Consider the following 17726-nt stretch of genomic DNA (forward strand, 5'->3'; position numbering starts at 1 on the left):
CCAAGAGATAACACACAATTAATGCACACTAGGCTACTATCCTGTTATCATAATTTATTGAAATGATAAGGGTTGAGAATCAAGTCTGTGCTAGAAAAGTTATTAAGTTAGGAATATCTAGGTTAGCTCTGTGTTTCGGTTGAGATTATCTTTATGCGGTCGGTCAACATGTTATTCATGCTATAAACACAGAAATGAATAGGGCTGTTGTTGGTCAGTCAAGGATGGAGGGATGTTGGGACTCGGGAGATTCATGAATCTGGGGAAAAGTAGGAGGAGCCAGATGGAACACTACTAGTGCCTTTGGTCTCGTCACTAGTATCACAGTAATCACAGTATCACACACACAGTGACTGCTGCTGCCTAGTGCCTGGTGTCCACGCGGCTGTGGTTAGTTAGCCCGGACTCGGAGAGGTTTGATAAAAGCTACCAAACTTTGCTAACGTTTTGTACTTAACGTGGAATACACATCGAAGCCCACCATGGGTTATCAACCATCCATTTTATCGGGACATGTTTTTTCCCCAAAAACTTTGCTGGTCGGAAAGCAGTTTTGTCGAAATTGAGAAACGGCCATCAACATCTGAGCAACTTCGTTCTTCTGCTGTGCTCCAGCGGTCAACAAATATACAACTTTGGTAAGGTGGATTACAAATAAATAGTTAGGCTTGTTTGCCATTTAGTGAACTTCCGAAGTGTTTTACTTTGGTTACAGCAAGTTGTAACATCCGACCCTTTGATCTATGCTCCAGCTGGCAGTTGTAGCCGCAGTTTGAGCTTTGCGGACTGTTGCTAACTTAGGAGGAAAGTTGATCACACACCGACCTGCTGACAAAGGGTTACATTTACTGCACAAAACGAATTGGATTTCACGCAGGGTTCGCTTTAGATCGCCCCCGGGCTCACATCCCACGGAAGTCCGTGGGTTCTTGTTTCTTGTCACATTCATTGAGTAGCAGACAGTATTTTATTTAGAAGAGTTACTTGTAACAAACTGTAGCGTGTACTTATTCTAGCTTAGTCTTCAAGCTGTCATGGTGTTATTTTTTATTACGTCTTCCTACCTACCAGTAGGCCTACTTTGTCTTGGCTACATACATTTAATTTAAATATATTAACAGGCGCTATAATTATATTAGAAGTTATAACAAATGTATATTCAGTTGTAGACTTGGTAGCTACACATTGTAGAATGTTTTCTCTTGGATGCAAGTTTGAATTATACACAAAACAAAATCATCAGTTTTATATTTTGTACAGTCCTTGCATGTTGTCATCAGATATTCTTGAAAGTTTAGCCGTTGACACACTCAGTCTTGTATGTGTGAGCCAACATGGGAACAGAGCAGTTTGCCAGGAATTTATTGGCTTAAATGCCATAGAGGTGATTCAGAGGCTTGGCATGTTGACAGAGGTGTTGAGCATGGATGAATTTGACACTCGGATGCTTTCTTACCACCTTATTAATTACCCAAGGATACAACAAGAGTAGATGAATTCAGATCAGACACATTTATTGATTTGACTTTAAACTTACTGATATCACTCATGCTTTCCTGTATGAATCTGATTTTATCTGATCGCTTTTCATCCCTGTGATAGTCTTATGGTAGTTTCCGCTTTCACCAAGCATACTGATATGAGGTGTATGACTAATTTCAAACGTGTGGCTTTTTACTTTGCTCTTAATCATCAGCTGAACACTATGTATTCTGTTCATTTGGAAAGGGAGTGTAGTGAGCTTTTTGCATCCCTGTAGCACTCGCATAAAACTTACGAGATCGAGAGAGTAGTGTATTTTTCAATCTCCCCCTGGATTATACCAAACTATTCAAAACAAATGGAACATAACTTTGAAATTAGTTATTCCTTCCACTGATAAAATGTCTCCCCCCATTGTCTTTCTTTCTCCAGGTCCAAGTCAAGATGTCTGTCAGTAACCACGAAAACAGGAAGTCCCGGTCCAGCTCTGGCTCCATGAATATCCATCTGTTCCACAAGACGTCCCACGCCGACAGCTTGTTGACACAACTCAACCTGCTCCGCAAACGGAGAGTCTTCACAGACGTGGTCTTGAAGGCCGGTAACCGAACATTCCCCTGCCACAGGGCCGTCCTGGCCTCGTGCAGTCGTTATTTCGAGGCCATGTTCAGTGGCGGGCTCCGGGAGAGTCGTGACGCTGAGGTCGACTTTCATGACTCTCTCCACCCAGAGGTGCTTGAGCTTCTGCTCGACTACGCTTACTCAGCCCGAATCCTCATCAACGAGGAAAACGCTGAGTCACTCCTGGAAGCTGGTGACATGCTTCAGTTTCACGACATCATGGATGCGGCGGCAGAGTTCCTCGAGAAGAACCTACACCCGTCAAACTGCTTGGGGATGATGCTGCTGTCGGACGCCCACCAGTGTCACAGGCTGTACGAACTGTCCTGGAGGATGTGCCTGGCTGACTTTGCTGCCCTCTACAGGACGGAGGACTTCCTCAGTCTGCCCAGGGACAAAGTGCAGGAGCTGATCTTCAGCGAGGAGCTGGAGGTGGAGGATGAAAGCCTGGTGTACGAGGCCGTCATCGACTGGGTCAAGGCGGACATGGAGCGGAGGCACAGCGAGCTGCCGGAGCTGCTGCGCTGTGTCCGCCTCGCTCTGCTTCCTGAGACGTACCTGCTGCAGAACGTTGCCTCGGAGGAGCTGGTGATGGGCCACAAGGTCGGCCGGGAGATCGTAGAGGATGCCGTGCGCTGCAAGATGAGGATCCTCCAGAACGACGGCATCGTTACGGGGTTCTGCGCACGGCCCAGGAAGGTCAGCCAGGCTCTGCTGCTCCTGGGTGGACAGACTTTCATGTGTGATAAGATCTACATGATCGACAATAAGACCAAAGAGATCACACCAAAAACGGACATCCCTAGCCCAAGGAAAGAGTGTAGTGCCTGTGCCATTGGCTGTAAGGTATGTGAAGTGTGTGTGTGTGTAATATAATGTATTTTCTTACGTGTTACTTAATGTACATAATGTCTTTAATATGTCTATAAAAATATTCCTAATGCAGTTTCTTTCTTTCTCTTGTGTCATTTCAGGTCTATGTTACTGGGGGCCGTGGCTCTGAGAACGGGGCTTCAAAAGATGTCTGGGTGTACGACACGCTACACGATGAGTGGTCCAAAGCGGCACCAATGTTGGTTGCTCGGTTTGGACACGGGTCGGCGGAGCTCGACCACATCCTGTACGTCGTGGGAGGACACACGTCTCTAACGGGCTCCTTCCCTGCCTCCCCGTCTGTCTCTCTCAAACAGGTGGAACAGTATGACCCTCAGACTAACAAGTGGACACTTGTGGCTCCCCTCAGAGAAGGGGTGAGCAACGCTGCTGTGGTTGGAGCCAAAAACAAACTGTTTGCCTTCGGGGGAACCAGCGTCAACAGAGATAAGTTCCCCAAAGTCCAGTGCTTCGACCCGTGCCAGAACCGGTGGACGGTACCGGCCGCCTGCCCGCAGCTCTGGCGCTACACGGCCGCAGCGGTGGTTGGCAACCATGTGGTTGTGATTGGTGGGGACACGGAATTCTCTGCCAGCTCGGCCTACCGGTTCAACAGTGAGACATACCAGTGGTCCAAGTTTGGCGACGTGACGGCCAAGCGGATCAGCTGCCATGCGGTGGCGTCGGGGAACAGGCTCTATGTGGTCGGGGGGTACTTCGGGGCTCAGAGGTGCAAGACACTGGACTGTTATGACCCGTCGACTGACTCCTGGGACAGTGTGACCAGTGTTCCCTACTCTCTCATCCCCACTGCCTTTGTCAGCACATGGAAGTACCTCTCAGCCTAGAGGAGAGGAATGATTATGGTTCTTTGGTGAGTTCACTGACTTTCTTAAAATTACATAATCGCTATCATTGTCAATGCGTTTCTTTTGAGTGGGATTCCATCCCTGCTGTACTGTACTTTTAGCAATAATCATTATCTTATCACCCCTATGTTGTTCAGCTAAATGCCTATAACATGAATGTGGAATAGCAAACAAGAAGTGTTTTTTTTTGTTTTTGTTTTTTTAAATCAAATGACATTCAAGACACAGTGCCCAACTTGTACTTCACTGAACAGGACCCATGTTTATGACACTTGGCTGTGGAAAAGGTCAGTTTAAAATCCCCTGTAGCTGTTTTCAGGGTTGCCAGTGGTTACAGTTACACATTATCTAGCTGCTGGGTGTTGAATAAACACGGAGGAGTCTTGGTTTAGAGTGAAGGAGGAATGTCACAGAGGCTAGTAATTACAGACAGAGCTCTACACTGTAGACTAGAGTCTCCAGTACAACAGCAGAGCTCAGTCCCTGAATGCAGTGAGCAGCGATGGTGCAGGGAATGGGATCAGGTCTGTGCTTGCAGGGCCGGCATGAAAGTTGTCAGGGTGCACTGCAGGGCAAGCCCAAGGTAGAAACTAATTGCAGATGAGTCAATACATTGAAATGTATTCCAATTTGTGGTGTCATTTGTCTGAAGTGAGGCGACATATGCTGTTTAAAATGCCATTTGGAGGTTAGATGTTAGTAATTATGGATAAACAAAGGGAAATGTATACATTTTAATGGAGTATCTGTGTCCACAACACACAACAATCAGTGCTAGTCAAAGTAATAAAACCAGATAAGAGTAAATATTAGACAGGACAGCGGGCAAGGATCCATTTCAAGACGTGAAAAGTGATCAACTGATTTGTAACATTCTATGTCTAGGGCCCGAGGGAAAGTCTGGGTGATGAAAAGACAGGTGGCTGACTTTTCATAGCTTCATGTCATTTCAACTCTGATAAGAGATGATACATATTATTTCCTGAGGTGTATTGGCTTTCAGGCAGGGAAAGGAAAGGCAAGGGGGGTTGATGAAGATGGATAGGGTTGTTTTGACTTGTGAGTCGACTGGCAATATTAGATCTCGTTTTGTTTTCATGACTTGAAGCCTGTCCTGTGATCTGTTGTTGGCACTGATGCAATAGGTGGGGCAAAATTATTTGCCACTCTAGTCAATTAAATTATATTCAGCTCAAACACGGCTTCATCTTTCATCACATTTTAGTTTTTTCCTTCTTAATTAGGGTAATAGTCTTCTAATGTCAAACTGTCATTCCACAAAAGCAAACAAAGCGGCATGGTGTCCTTTATTAACCTTTCTGAATGGGGCTCACTGTGTCTTCATAAAGAGTATGCTGTCCTCTTGATGTGCGTGCTATGCTACAGGTTCAATATGGTTCAAAGAGCAGTGCCACAGAGCTTCAGTCATTCAGCCAAGAAAACAAACACTGATACCGAAACTGGAGCACATGAGAAAGTGTAACCCACTGCTGTTAGCTGCGTCCTTGTGCTAACAAAGTTAGCTAGTTAATTAATTAATCTATCTATAAATGCACCACGTCTCAGTACATTTGTACGTACGTCGTCGTCTGTAATCCACGTAACTCGAGAAACGTTCGCCCCACTGACTTCAAATTCGACACACGTTCTATACCACCACAGGGAGTTGGTCGGATCCATGGTTGTCCAGAATGGCCACAAAAGGCCTCTGCCCAGGCAGAGGCCCATCGGCCCATAACTAATGAACCCATCGTGATTCGTGGTTACAAAATGTATTTTCCAGGTAAAAGAAAAGACGATCGTCTGTGACAAAACACTGCGTTTTCTTTACATCCGAAAACACTGGGACCCGAGACATCATGTCTCGTGTCCCTGTGGACCTTAAGGGTTTTCACTGAAAAACACTGGCAGTGAGTGGCGGAATAATTAATGAATACCTGTGAGAGACAGACGTCCAGCTCAGCATGTTTGCTACTACGTGGCTTATTTCTAAATTCTAACCTATGTTATGTTTTCAGATACATATTATTTTTGTGTGCTGATTAACTTTAAAATGAGTAACACTGTCTGGATGTCATCTTGAATGACATCCAGACGGTGTAGTAGACAGAGTAGTTCTGTAGTCAAAATCAACTGTTTGGAGGAACATGCAGCTATGAGAATCAAACGGGCTAATGAAATCAAGATTGATTTATATTATATTCATCATAGGGTAGTAGTTTTCGTTCAAAGGAAGAAGTGGCTATACACAAAAATGGAAATGTTCCCATTGTTTTGGCATCTATTGTTGGGTATGCCCATATCATGGCCACGGATATGCTCTAAAAGTGGAACTATGAATTGAACAGCTGGTCTTCATCTAAAGGAAAATGGGAAAGTAATTTAAAAGCACCCCTTTGTGTGCCACTGACAAGCAGCTGGAGAGAAAAGCTGAGCGGCAGCAAATTTATGAGAAGCAGGGGGCTTATGTTTGACTTCTCCCTACAGTAAACAGCTGTATGAAGAGGAACTCCGGGCTTAGCAGCATGGGGTTCCTGGTATATACACTGCTTTCATGCTAGTTTAGATTTTTGGGCTGGGGCTACTGGCTGGGATGGAGACAGACAGGCGGGCAATGAAAGATCAAGGCACCGAATCCGTATGAGCTTTCAAGAGTTACAGTAGCAACCATCCTGCTGCCCGAGTCTTTATGTTTAATTACAACTGACATGGAAAAAGCTCAGATTTCCAGAAGCCTTGCTTGTTAAGCGGGCATCCTACCCTGTTACTCTGACGCCACGGCACCAAGACGCTAGACTCCCTCTCACCCGTGATGGGGGGGCAAAATGAAGAGGGATTTCTGGGACTGGGAAAAACAAGAGTGAGACAGTGCTGAAGTTGGGCTATATTTTGCACCGTTTGGCAGACACGACTAACGTTGGGTTAAAAATAGTACTCTTAGCTCCCTAGGCTCAGTAGGCTGTCAACTTTCAACCAGGGTCAGAGAGAGAAGTGTGTGTGTGTGTGTGTGTGTGTGTGTGTGTGTGTGTGTGTGTGTGTGTGTGTGTGTGTGTGTGTGTGTGTGTGTGTGTGTGTGTGTTTGTGTGTGTGTGTGTGTGTGCCACTGTGCCTGCATCTTCATGTTTATGAGGGGCTGAAAACAGTCAGGTCTGTTTTTCCTCAGTATCCAGTAATGTTGTGAGCTGTGAACTTTATATGTGCGCGCGCACACTCACACAGAAACCGGCATCACATTGCTGGCATGGCCTGTCCTTTAAAAAGCCAGCCATCTAATTTGGGAGGAATGAAGGTATGGCCTGGGTCTCCATTAGCAATAATTTGTCAATGCCGCTTTGCGGTTGACAGGTTATATGCTTAATTTATACGTCCTCTTACAATGGTGTCGCATGCAGGACAAAAATAGCAGATATACAAGCTCACAACGCGTGACTCGTGGGCTTGTAGATCTGTTTGGGTAGATCTGGGGATGAAGTCACCCCCCCCCCCCCACTGTTTGGGTACACAACAACACGGGCGTACAACAATATAAATATAAAGCCTTCAACTTGTCCAGGCATTCTGTTGGGTCTGCCCTGATTGTTAAGTTGTTATTATGAGGCCGCTCCAGTGTTGTCGTCACCACCTCGTGTCTATCCCTGCATTACCCCAGATGTGACTAACCGCAGACTGCATGGCCAGACCAGAACCCACTGTTGATGGAAAAGTATTTGTAAATGTGAAAGTATTATGGCTTGTTTATTATGGTCTAGACTAGTAGATATGAAACAAAGACATTTCTTTTTGATAGAGATACGAAACCGACAAAAGCATTGGTTATTCAGCTTCATCACCTTTTTGCTTGTTGTTTTCTTAAGTTCTTTTAATATGCTTTTTACTTTTAAGGTAGTTGCTAGTAATGTGTATAATACGGTAGTTGGTGGTGGACACGGTACAATTATCCAGTGTTGGGCAGTAGCTAGCTACAAGTAGCGAAGCTACATAGCTTACTACATTTATCAGTAGCTTGATGGTAGCTTCACTCCTTTTGAACCAAGTAGCGTTTTTTGTAGTGTAGCTATTTTTAGACCCAAGTAGTGACGTAGCTTTCAACAAAAGCTACAAAGTTACAAATTTACTGTTAAATAAAGTTTTGTGGGGGGAAAAAATCCCTGGAAAGAAATCCATGATTGGTTGGTTTAGATAAGAAGAGTCTGACACAAACAAACAGGCCACCCGCATTCTCTAGTCCAGGTGTTCCCAAACTTTTTTGGACCAGGTACCCCTTTTGGGGTAGATATTTTTCCAGGTACCCCCTCATCCTCGCAACACGGATAACAATATATTTACAACCACAAGCAGTGTTTCCTGCAGGAAAAAGCTTTGGCATGGTGCTGGGCACAGGCCGCAATTTTGATTAATGAATTAATTAATTAATTAATTAGATTAATACATTAAGATTAATTTGTATTATTGCTCTTGTATTGCTATTGGAGACACTGGGGGGACACTGGGGGACACTGGGCAGGCACTGAGGAGGCACTGGGTAGACACTGGGGAGGCACTCAGGGGCACACTGGGGAGGCATTGGGGAGGCACTCGGGGGGACACTGTTTAGACACTGTCTAAATGTATACGTCTAAATGTAGACGTCTAAATGTAGACGTCTAAATGTGTACGTCTTCTCTTGGGGGTCCCTGGCATATCTTTTCAAATGGGGGTCCACAGGCTATGTAGTGTCAATTTGGGGGTCCTTGACATGAAAAAGTTTGGGAACCACTGCTTTAAACACTTTAGCACTTTATGAACATGAACAAAATAGATGGGTCCCCCCTGGAACTCCCTCAGGTACCCCTGGGGGTCCCCGGACCCCACTTTGGGAACCACTGCTCTAGTCTAAATCCCTGTCTCTCAGCTGGTGCACAAATGGCTAGGCTGTGGCAATAATAATAATTTTAAAAAAGAACAAAAAATAACTAAAATCGTTAATTTTTTGGAACCATGAACTTTAGTTCAAAATGTTGAATTATGAACTGAATTAGTTCCTTTAAAAAACTATAGTTAATAAAAAAAAAGAACTTTCCCAACACTGAACACATGAATCAGCCACACCGCAAGGTACATTAATACAAGTAAATGTGAAAAAGTTGACACCAAAAGCCAGACAGAGGGCTTGTTTCCAGTTTGTTTTTTAATAAACAACCAAACTCAGCATTTTTGCCTGCCTATTAGGCTATTTGTTCGGTGGAAACTTGATCATGTAGTTGATAAAAAATATTTAAAAAAAAAAGTAGTGTCCATGTAGCTAGCTACTTTTGCCATGTAGCTTATAGTGTAGCTTGCTATAATTATCTGGGGATAGCTTTGTTGTAGTTGAGCTATATTTAATAGAGAGTAACTGGTAGTGTAGCTTACTACATTTTCCAAGTAGCTTGCCCATCACTGCAATTATCGTATATAGAGTGTAATATTTTGCTTCATCCTGTCTCTGCATTATTAGTTTGTGGTGGAGTGAAGGCAGACAGAATGTAATTGGAGATTCCTGCACAAAGTTCAGTATGCCCCCCCCCCCCCCCCCCCCCCCCCCCCCCCCCCCACACACACACACACACACACACATACACACACACACACACACACACACACACACCACTGAACTATAGAGGCATAGAAATGGCTATTTAGTTGTCTACTTGTAAAGCTGCCCTTTCTTCTCTGCACCCGTTTTCACCTTCTCCATCCACTCATACATTCCTCCCACCACTCCCCCAGCACACACACGTCCAAAAGTCACAGACTCAAGCATTCTCCTTTTTTAAAGGTTTCAAATGAAACCCTTATGAGGTGGGTGCGGTTCTGTGTGATACTAGGGTACACCTGGGGGGGTCAAAGGTCGCTGGGGTGAAGTGGGGGGGGGGGGGGGGGGTGACTTCATCCCCAGACAGCTGCTGTAAAACGGAGAGGTCACTGCAGGACCATGGAGGAGGAGGAGGAGGAGAAGAGAGGCCCCACAGGCCCACACACTCTATTCTAATGTTTTATTAATGTCTGGCTGTGAGGGCCACCAGCAACGCATGCTGAATGAGCCTTTTATTGTGGCATCTGTGTACAACAACTATCCCTTTCCCTCTTCTCAGTCAACCCCATCACACACACACACACACACACACTGTACAGATGCAGAGCACGTGCACATCATGTGTCTACGGTCCCCTGAGTAATCAATCTGCCACATTACAGCCCTCGGCACGGCTGCTGAAATTTGCATAAACCTAATAGAGTTTTTATTGGTCTTTTTTTCAACATGCTGAGAGTGACAAAAAAGTAAAGGGTAAAGAAAGTGGCTGAATAATCTCCCAGACTAATTTGATTAACTCAGAACAGATGAGCTGTCATACAGTTAGCTGGGGTCTTTTCAGAACCGCCAGCTGGGCTTAGAGACGCTTTGTAATTAATCTGCATTATGTAACATTTGTCTCTCTGAAGTAGCAATAGAGTGGCTGGTATTCAGTCACAGCGCCATTACTTTGTGCCCGCTGCTAGCTGCAATCCAGCACTGAAGAAGACTATTATTGCTGTTGGCCAGACTGCTTTTATCTCCATATTTCATGTGTGTGTGTGTATATATATTTTGTTTAAATGCATTAATGCCCTAAATAGTCGCAATGGGAAGATATGTGAGCTTGTTTGACACATAAGACATGGGCAATAGGGATGCCAGGTTGAAAGTTATTCAGTGTGATGCCTCTATAAATCATGTAATGGACCAAATTCTAGTACATTGGATCCACTAGCACACAGGTTCTTTTTTCCGCTTCCTGAAACGTAACCGTTTTGGACGTACACGTTTTCCGCCCGTCAGTGGCAGATACTGTTGATTGGTAGGATTTGTCACACTGCATCAGTGGTGTTATTCATTATTGCTATGCCAACCATGGCCTATTTATAAACATGAAACCCTAAAACTAATGTAAATTCATGAGGTAAATGAATGAGGATTTGTCTGGAAATACGTTATTCAATACAGTGTTGTTGTAGCTGGACATTAGTAAACATGATGCAGACCTTGATGGACACGAGGGACACATAAAGGATGGCGACTCTGGTGTGGGTAATTGGGTTTCTTGGGGACGCTGATGGTATGACAAAGCTAAAGGGAAAAGAAATTACTGTCCTTAAGCATTGTGCAAGCACTGTGAAGTCTGCCTAGTTTCTACAGTGCCAAGCTTGGCACTGGTGGAGAAATGGACAAAGATTAAATGCCAATTTTTGGCTAAATTGCATTTCTTTCCCCCCAGGCTTTTCTTGCCTATTATTGATATGGTAATTACAGTGTAGACTGTAGAGTGAGGGGAAGCGAGGAGAGATAGTCAGGGAGTGACATACAACAAATGTCCGCCCAACCCGGAAATCGAACCAGGGACTCGGATGTCAGGCCCTATTTGGTACATGCCTTAGCCACTCGACAATGTTTTTACGATATGAAATCCACGTGGTTGTGACCTACTACATGATGAACAGTACAGACTTTTGGAGTGTGGAAGTGTGTACATTTCTTCTCTGAAATCGATGTGACCGAGATCATTGTTTGTTAAAAAACATTGATCTCAATATGGACCCAAATAATCGTCAATATATTTTTGGTCATAAAAATGCAGCTCTCAGTTGAAGTTGTAGTACTGGCAATATCTTCAATCCATTTTCACCCCTTCCTGTAGGTGTGTGAAGAGTGGACTCCGGTGGATTGACTGGATTCCACTGTGTACTTGTGCCCCCACACTGTATCCATGCGTTCTTTGCTGGAGGCATTTTGTTCTTGCCATCAAACAAAAGTCTGTGGGTTGGTAATTATTTTCTTGTGTTCCAGTGATGTTGAAGCCAGCCAATCTGACCACATTCCCATATGGGGGAGAAAACTAACGACGTGTGTGCGTGTGTGTAGTGTGGTCATTTCATGTTTTGTCCTGCACAGCTGCATGGTCTGGTGAAGGTCACAGACTTCACGATGGGAAGAAATCCTATGGTTATTATAGTGCATTAACACGTTGACTGCGTTTTAAATTAATCTATAACCCCCTTTCCCTGTCGATGTTTTCACTAACCTTTGAAGAATTACGCCATCACAATTGTACCTCCATTTCATGAAAATCCGCCTGAAAATAGTCCCCATCGTTTGTGTTTGAGTTGAAATGTCCACCACCGCAGCAATCCGAAACAACAACACAGAACAGAGCGAGATGGATGCAGCCATTACACACCGTAGGCAATGCATTGAGCCTCAATTTCCCAGAAGCCCTAGGAATCAAGCATCTGTTTTTCTTTTTCCCGTTATGTGATCCAAACGTGTGACGTGTCACGGATGTCTGACAGAAACCTTAAAAGTTATCAAAATGGCGAATTAAACAAAACAAAAGTCGGGAATGCAGTGATCCGCAGTCAAACTGTTATGTGGAGTAGGCTGGAAACATTTGAGGTTAAAAAAACTAACAAAACAATGTCTTTATCCCTCCATGCACTTGCATGCTTATTAAATTCCATGATTTCAGTGTGATTTCAGTAGAGAAAGCCAGATATGTAGCTAGATGGAGCATGGGCTATATGAAATATGTAACGGCATGGTTAGATAAGATTTGGATATGTGACAATCCACAAATATGTGCTGTGGATAGGAACTTACAAGCAGGGACCGAGACTGTACTAGCTTTTCCTGCTTACGGCTACCTCTCTGTGTTATCTATACAATGTATGTGTTCTTTTTTGATATGGTTGAGAGCTGAACAACCTTGCTGATACAACCCAGGGTTCTGTCAAACTGACCGTGACCTGGCTGGCAACTTGGCAAGTAATATGAAGAGACTGTTTTACAGGCTGGAGCTCATCTCTGGTGACAGTGGTACTCTTGTTGTGTAATGACTGAGTCAAGGTTGGATAATGGCAGTCAGGGAAGGTGCTGTCTGATGGTTATTGAACTGATGACAGTGAGGCTGTTTGTGTGTGTGTATTGCAACTAAATGTGATACTTGATGACCACATGAATCAATCTCACAAAGCAACACGTGACGTTGTAGATTGGCTATTTCCGGCGAAGATATTTAGTATATAATGAACGGGGAAGGAGCCTAGGTTAGTAAGTATAAAGCCTGTGGGAATCTGATGAACTGAATATAGGGTTTCAACTTTAATGACACTTTTCTAGACGTTTAGATTTGTGTATTTACCATTAGATGTGTGTATTTACCATGTCGTGATGTAACTCCAAATATTGTCTATTTTGCTCCGTTGAGAAAATTAGAAATCATCCAAAATAGTCTCCTTCACAAAATCACTCTTTTAGCACATAATGCAAATAATGCAGATTCTGCCAATATGCAACATCACAAACGTCAACTGTGTTCTTTTATACTTCCTGATGATTTTACCGTTTGAAGATCTGGATATGCAAATCCAGTCCACATCTACTTCCGAATACAAATGGAAAAATCAACACAAATTGACGTCTTTTTAAAATGCCTTACTGGGTTTTGCGATGTTGTACTGTATTGTAACAGTATTTGGTTTCTTTGCGTTGGTATGTGCTAAACGAGTTACTTTGAGAGCTGTTTTACCGTAAAATGTAAATGAAACGGGAAACTACTTTAGATCAATTTCTAATCAATAGAGTAAGATATCTCACCGATATTTGGAGTTATGTCATGGCACGGTGACTATACGACCGAACCGCTAACTAATGTCATTGCGCCTCAAGTGGTTAAATGAATTGAGATTGTGCAAGTGAATAGGAATGCAGGTATACAGTACATTGAGTACACATGAAAGGATTGAAAGCCCTCTCCCATGCAATGGAGCGATATACTATCAATATAAAGCTGCTGCTCACAATGTCGTGGAGTGGAGCGGAGTGGATGGGTATTTTAGATGTCTGATATCTGCATTAGATTAAAATGGCAGTATTTTAAGAGGAGCAGACAGACACACGCACACACCTTCACAGAAGTAATCAAAGCTTCCATCGCTTTTGCAGACTTCTAGTTGGATAGTTATAGAGTTTTTAGTTTAATGGCTAGTTTTTAAATGTGTCAGTACTCAACAGTAACTGTGGCAGAAGCTTGCCATTCAGTGGCGGTTTAGTTATATCGGCTGGCTTAGACAGCCATGTTAATGAGAGCTTATTAGGCCGACCAAACAAGCCCCCAGCAGAGACGGGCTATGTCGCCTCTGTCTGCCTCAGGATGGAACACACACACACACACACACACACACACACACACACACACACACACACACACTCTCTCTTAATCTCACTCACACACACACACACACACACACACACACACACACACACACACACACACTCTCTCTCTCTTAATCTCACACACACACACACACACACACACACACACACACACACACACACACACACACACACACTTCATCTTTTCTGGCAGAATGTCATTGCTAGCTTTTGCATCGTTAAAATATGCAAATGAGAGATCCATTTCATGTCTCTTCTCTCCTACCCCAAAAAAGATCTGTTCAGGCATTCCATCTTAACAGCAGGGGAGGGAAAATTAGATGCTAAAATATCTCTGAGGCCACAGAGACGGGATAGGATGAGAGAGATTCTAGCTCTGGTAGCCAAAGAATTCACCACAACGTATGCAGTGCAGAACATGCGCTCAACACATTTAGGAACTCCAAATTAGATGCTAATCAGCACTCAGAAGAGAGAACTGAACCCCCCCCCCCCCCCCCCCTAATGTACAATAAATATTGTAGTAAGTAAATACATTATAATTCAGGTTTTGGAGTATCCGTCCTTCCGTTGTACGCACATCACCTAGAGATTTATCTCTATCCACTAAAAGGGATATTTATTTCTTAATGACATAAATGGTTAGCTGCCTAATCCTGCATGCCTGGAGGACTTTGGCTAAATACTGCCCATTCCTAAGGCATTATTAATGCTATGTGGGTAAGCCTGATAATGTGGTATGATGATAAGCTGATCTGTAAATCTGAATGTCTACATTGCTCTCTGTTCTATGAGCATGTCCAGGCTGCCCTACGGTCATGTGGTCCGCCTTCACACAAATCTGAAGGATTCCCATAGAGTGGCTCTTCAAGAGTTCTTTGCATGCCTAACGCCATGTTCTTTCTCTCTCTCTTCCCAGATCGGACAGCAGTGATGTCTGGAATGCAGGCATGTGTCTCCCTCCGATGTGGAATTCTGCATGGGTGTGGAGGAGAAGACGGGGGTAAGGAAGGTGTTCCTGCTGGCTGTCGGTACAACCCAGTATGAATCGCATGTCCTCTGCATTGCAGGACCAAAAGACACAGGATCAGTGACTCTGTGACTACAGGCCCTGTGTCTCCTTGCCCGGCCCATACCCCTGTTCCGGCCTCTCCCCACCTGATCTGTATCCTGATCATGTCTCCTTGTGGGAAACTGTAAGCTATTAACGTTGGCTGTCACTTTCTTACCCTTTTAAAATGTTATATTTTGACACTGTTGCGACAAAGTATGAATCGGGTTTTAGTTGTTCAGACCTTCTCTTCCTGGGGCTAACAAACTGAGGGAAAGAACCGTATCAATCCAGCACAGTTCAACTGACTGTATAATCGCAGAACATCAGAAAAAGAGTTTGAGACTCGTCGAACTCTGGAAGGACGACATTAGTGTTGTCACTGACTCATTTATTATGGCATGAGGAGGATGCCATTTTGTTTCATTTTGCGACCAATGTTAAAATAAAGACATGCATGTGTATATACTTGTGCATTGTTGTGGCTCATGCTCCTCTCCTGACACTGGCCGCTTTTCTGTTCTCAGGTATAATTTACTTGGACTGCTGACCGAATACGGCCTTTGCCATGCCTCGAATAGGCAGAGGCAGAGATTTCTGGCTAGTGTATGATTTTGTGCACAGAAGCAATCTTTGTCTCTGTATTTTTAGCAGTTGGACGCAAACGTCCCTCAATTTTGGTCAACTAAATCTGTATCTTCTTCCTTAAGTTAAAAAACTTGGCCGAGAGAATGTGACCCATGATGATTAAAAAGAAGATTCATTTCTATTCTAAGTCACGATGTTGCTGCAAATCATGTCATTTTTTTCCTGTGTTTTGTGTCTCAGGGTTATATATAGTTTATGTTGTGTATAGATAGACATTGTCTATTTGCTCAAAGTAGGCTAACCTAGTCTTTTCTGTTATGAAAATGACCTCAAAGCTCATGTTTTTTTAATGTATATTTTCTGTGAATGTACAATTGTTACACAAGTTTTGACTAAATGTTTGACTCCAAGATTGCTCCATTTACAAATTACACTAATCTTTTAAAGATATTTCCAACCACTGATTTCTCATGTCCAAGCTACAGTTTAGATGCTGTATGAATGCCATGTACATTTATCAAAAATACATTTTTACAAACATGCATGCACATTGCACACACAACTTACTCTCCTCCCAACTTATGTGATATTCTGGACATTCATGGCAATTGGACCAAGTCAAAGCCCCAACATATTTGTATTTATAGTTTTTCTCTCTGCATTTGTAATGTTAATACAAACCTTTTGTGTATAGTATGTAAGTTTTGTAATTCATTTGTAGTAAACCTTTGATTTGCACATAATTTGTACAAAGATCTCCTTTTTGTCTTAATTTTTATATCACTCATGGCCCATGCTTGGCCAATGTGAATAATCAAAGCATTTTTGTAGCAACATTTTCTGAGTGCATAGGTTCTGAAATGTCTTTTTTAATGTAAACTATTGATTTTGCATCACCAAGTTATTGATGAAATGTTACTTCATGTTGCAATAGACATGTCCATTTCATGCAAGTTATAGCTTGTCAATAAACCATCTGCTTGGAAACGGATGCTCTGTTTGTCCTGTTGTCCAAATAATGAGTTGAGCTGTGTCACTAAAACATCTTTGGCAGCCATATAATCTCAGAGGTATTTATTTTTCAGCATGCTTTGAATACTTTCCAAAACAGGAAAAAAATAATAGTGGGTTCTTTAACCGTGTCCAGGAAAGATCTTTTGAATTATGGACCCTTAAGAATTTGTTTCAAATATCTTTATTGTGAACAACACTTTTTCTTTTTTTCAAGGAGAAATGATGAAGATGTTCATGTTCAGCGCAAACCCAGAGACTGCGTCCAGGGTTTCCATTAGGACCAGTAGCCATACGTGAATTTGTGCACAGTTACGTAACGTGTGCTGATGCAAATACCCATACATTTAGTCAGTCTTCTAACTATTATTCATAGTTTCACTTCAAATGAAACGACATGAATTGTCCCTGTCCAAATATGGAGATATAGAGATAAAAGGAGACACTATTTTTTTTTCTCAAAAGTAAATGTTTTGTTGACCTGCAGGCTGCAGACAGTGCTGCAGTGTTACCTGCCACTGAACAGTGAAATGTGATGAAACGCCCTTCCTTCTGCCCTAGAACAGAGACACCGCCAGGTGCAATTCAGCGTAATGGGTGATTATGCGGTATGGGAACTGTCTCCGTCTCTTCCCCTGGCATTTGCCACACAGACACGTCACACGCACATATACACACATTGAACACATCATTACCCTCAAATCTCTGAGAATGTACTGATCCTGTTCTGTGGCACTCAGGCTCTATACGAATTCATACCTTTCATTCTTCAGTGTCTAGGTTTTCGTGAGAAATGTCACCCTACAGACAAAGAGCAAAATGAGGCGTTGGCAAAAGGAAAGCTAGCTGGCACATTCCTGAGTGCAGACTGGCAGAGAGAGAGAGAGAGATCATCATTGTGTTTTTTTGCTCATACAGTATCAATGGGCCAACATCCATCTCTAATAATGGCTGGATATCATGCAAACCCAGACCCAACTCTCTTCTATATTTTATGCATCCA

The 17726-nt window shown here is 43.2% G+C and overlaps 1 protein-coding gene across 1 annotated transcript; it reads left to right on the plus strand.

Moving 5' to 3' along the window:
* The first annotated feature begins 345 nt into the window (after positions 1-345).
* On the plus strand, positions 346-16696 carry enc3 (ectodermal-neural cortex 3). The gene is made up of 4 exons (XM_080770852.1): positions 346-638; positions 1915-2949; positions 3078-3850; positions 14993-16696. Exons 2-3 carry the CDS (start codon positions 1927-1929, stop codon positions 3822-3824), a joined length of 1770 nt encoding a protein of 589 aa, XP_080626978.1. The 5' UTR covers positions 346-638; positions 1915-1926; the 3' UTR covers positions 3825-3850; positions 14993-16696.
* The last annotated feature ends 1030 nt before the right edge of the window (positions 16697-17726 follow it).

The sequence above is a fragment of the Protomyctophum bolini genome, assembly GCF_963924005.1.
Source record: "Protomyctophum bolini genome assembly, chromosome: 8".
NCBI classification, from domain to species: domain Eukaryota; kingdom Metazoa; phylum Chordata; class Actinopteri; order Myctophiformes; family Myctophidae; genus Protomyctophum; species Protomyctophum bolini.

Coding starts and splice junctions, on each gene's coding strand:
- enc3 (XM_080770852.1), top strand. CDS start 1,927: ATGTCTGTCAGTAACCACGAAAACAGGAAGTCCCGGTCCAGCTCTGGC. Junction 2,950..3,077: donor CCTGTGCCATTGGCTGTAAG/GTATGTGAAGTG, acceptor GTGTCATTTCAG/GTCTATGTTACTGGGGGCCG.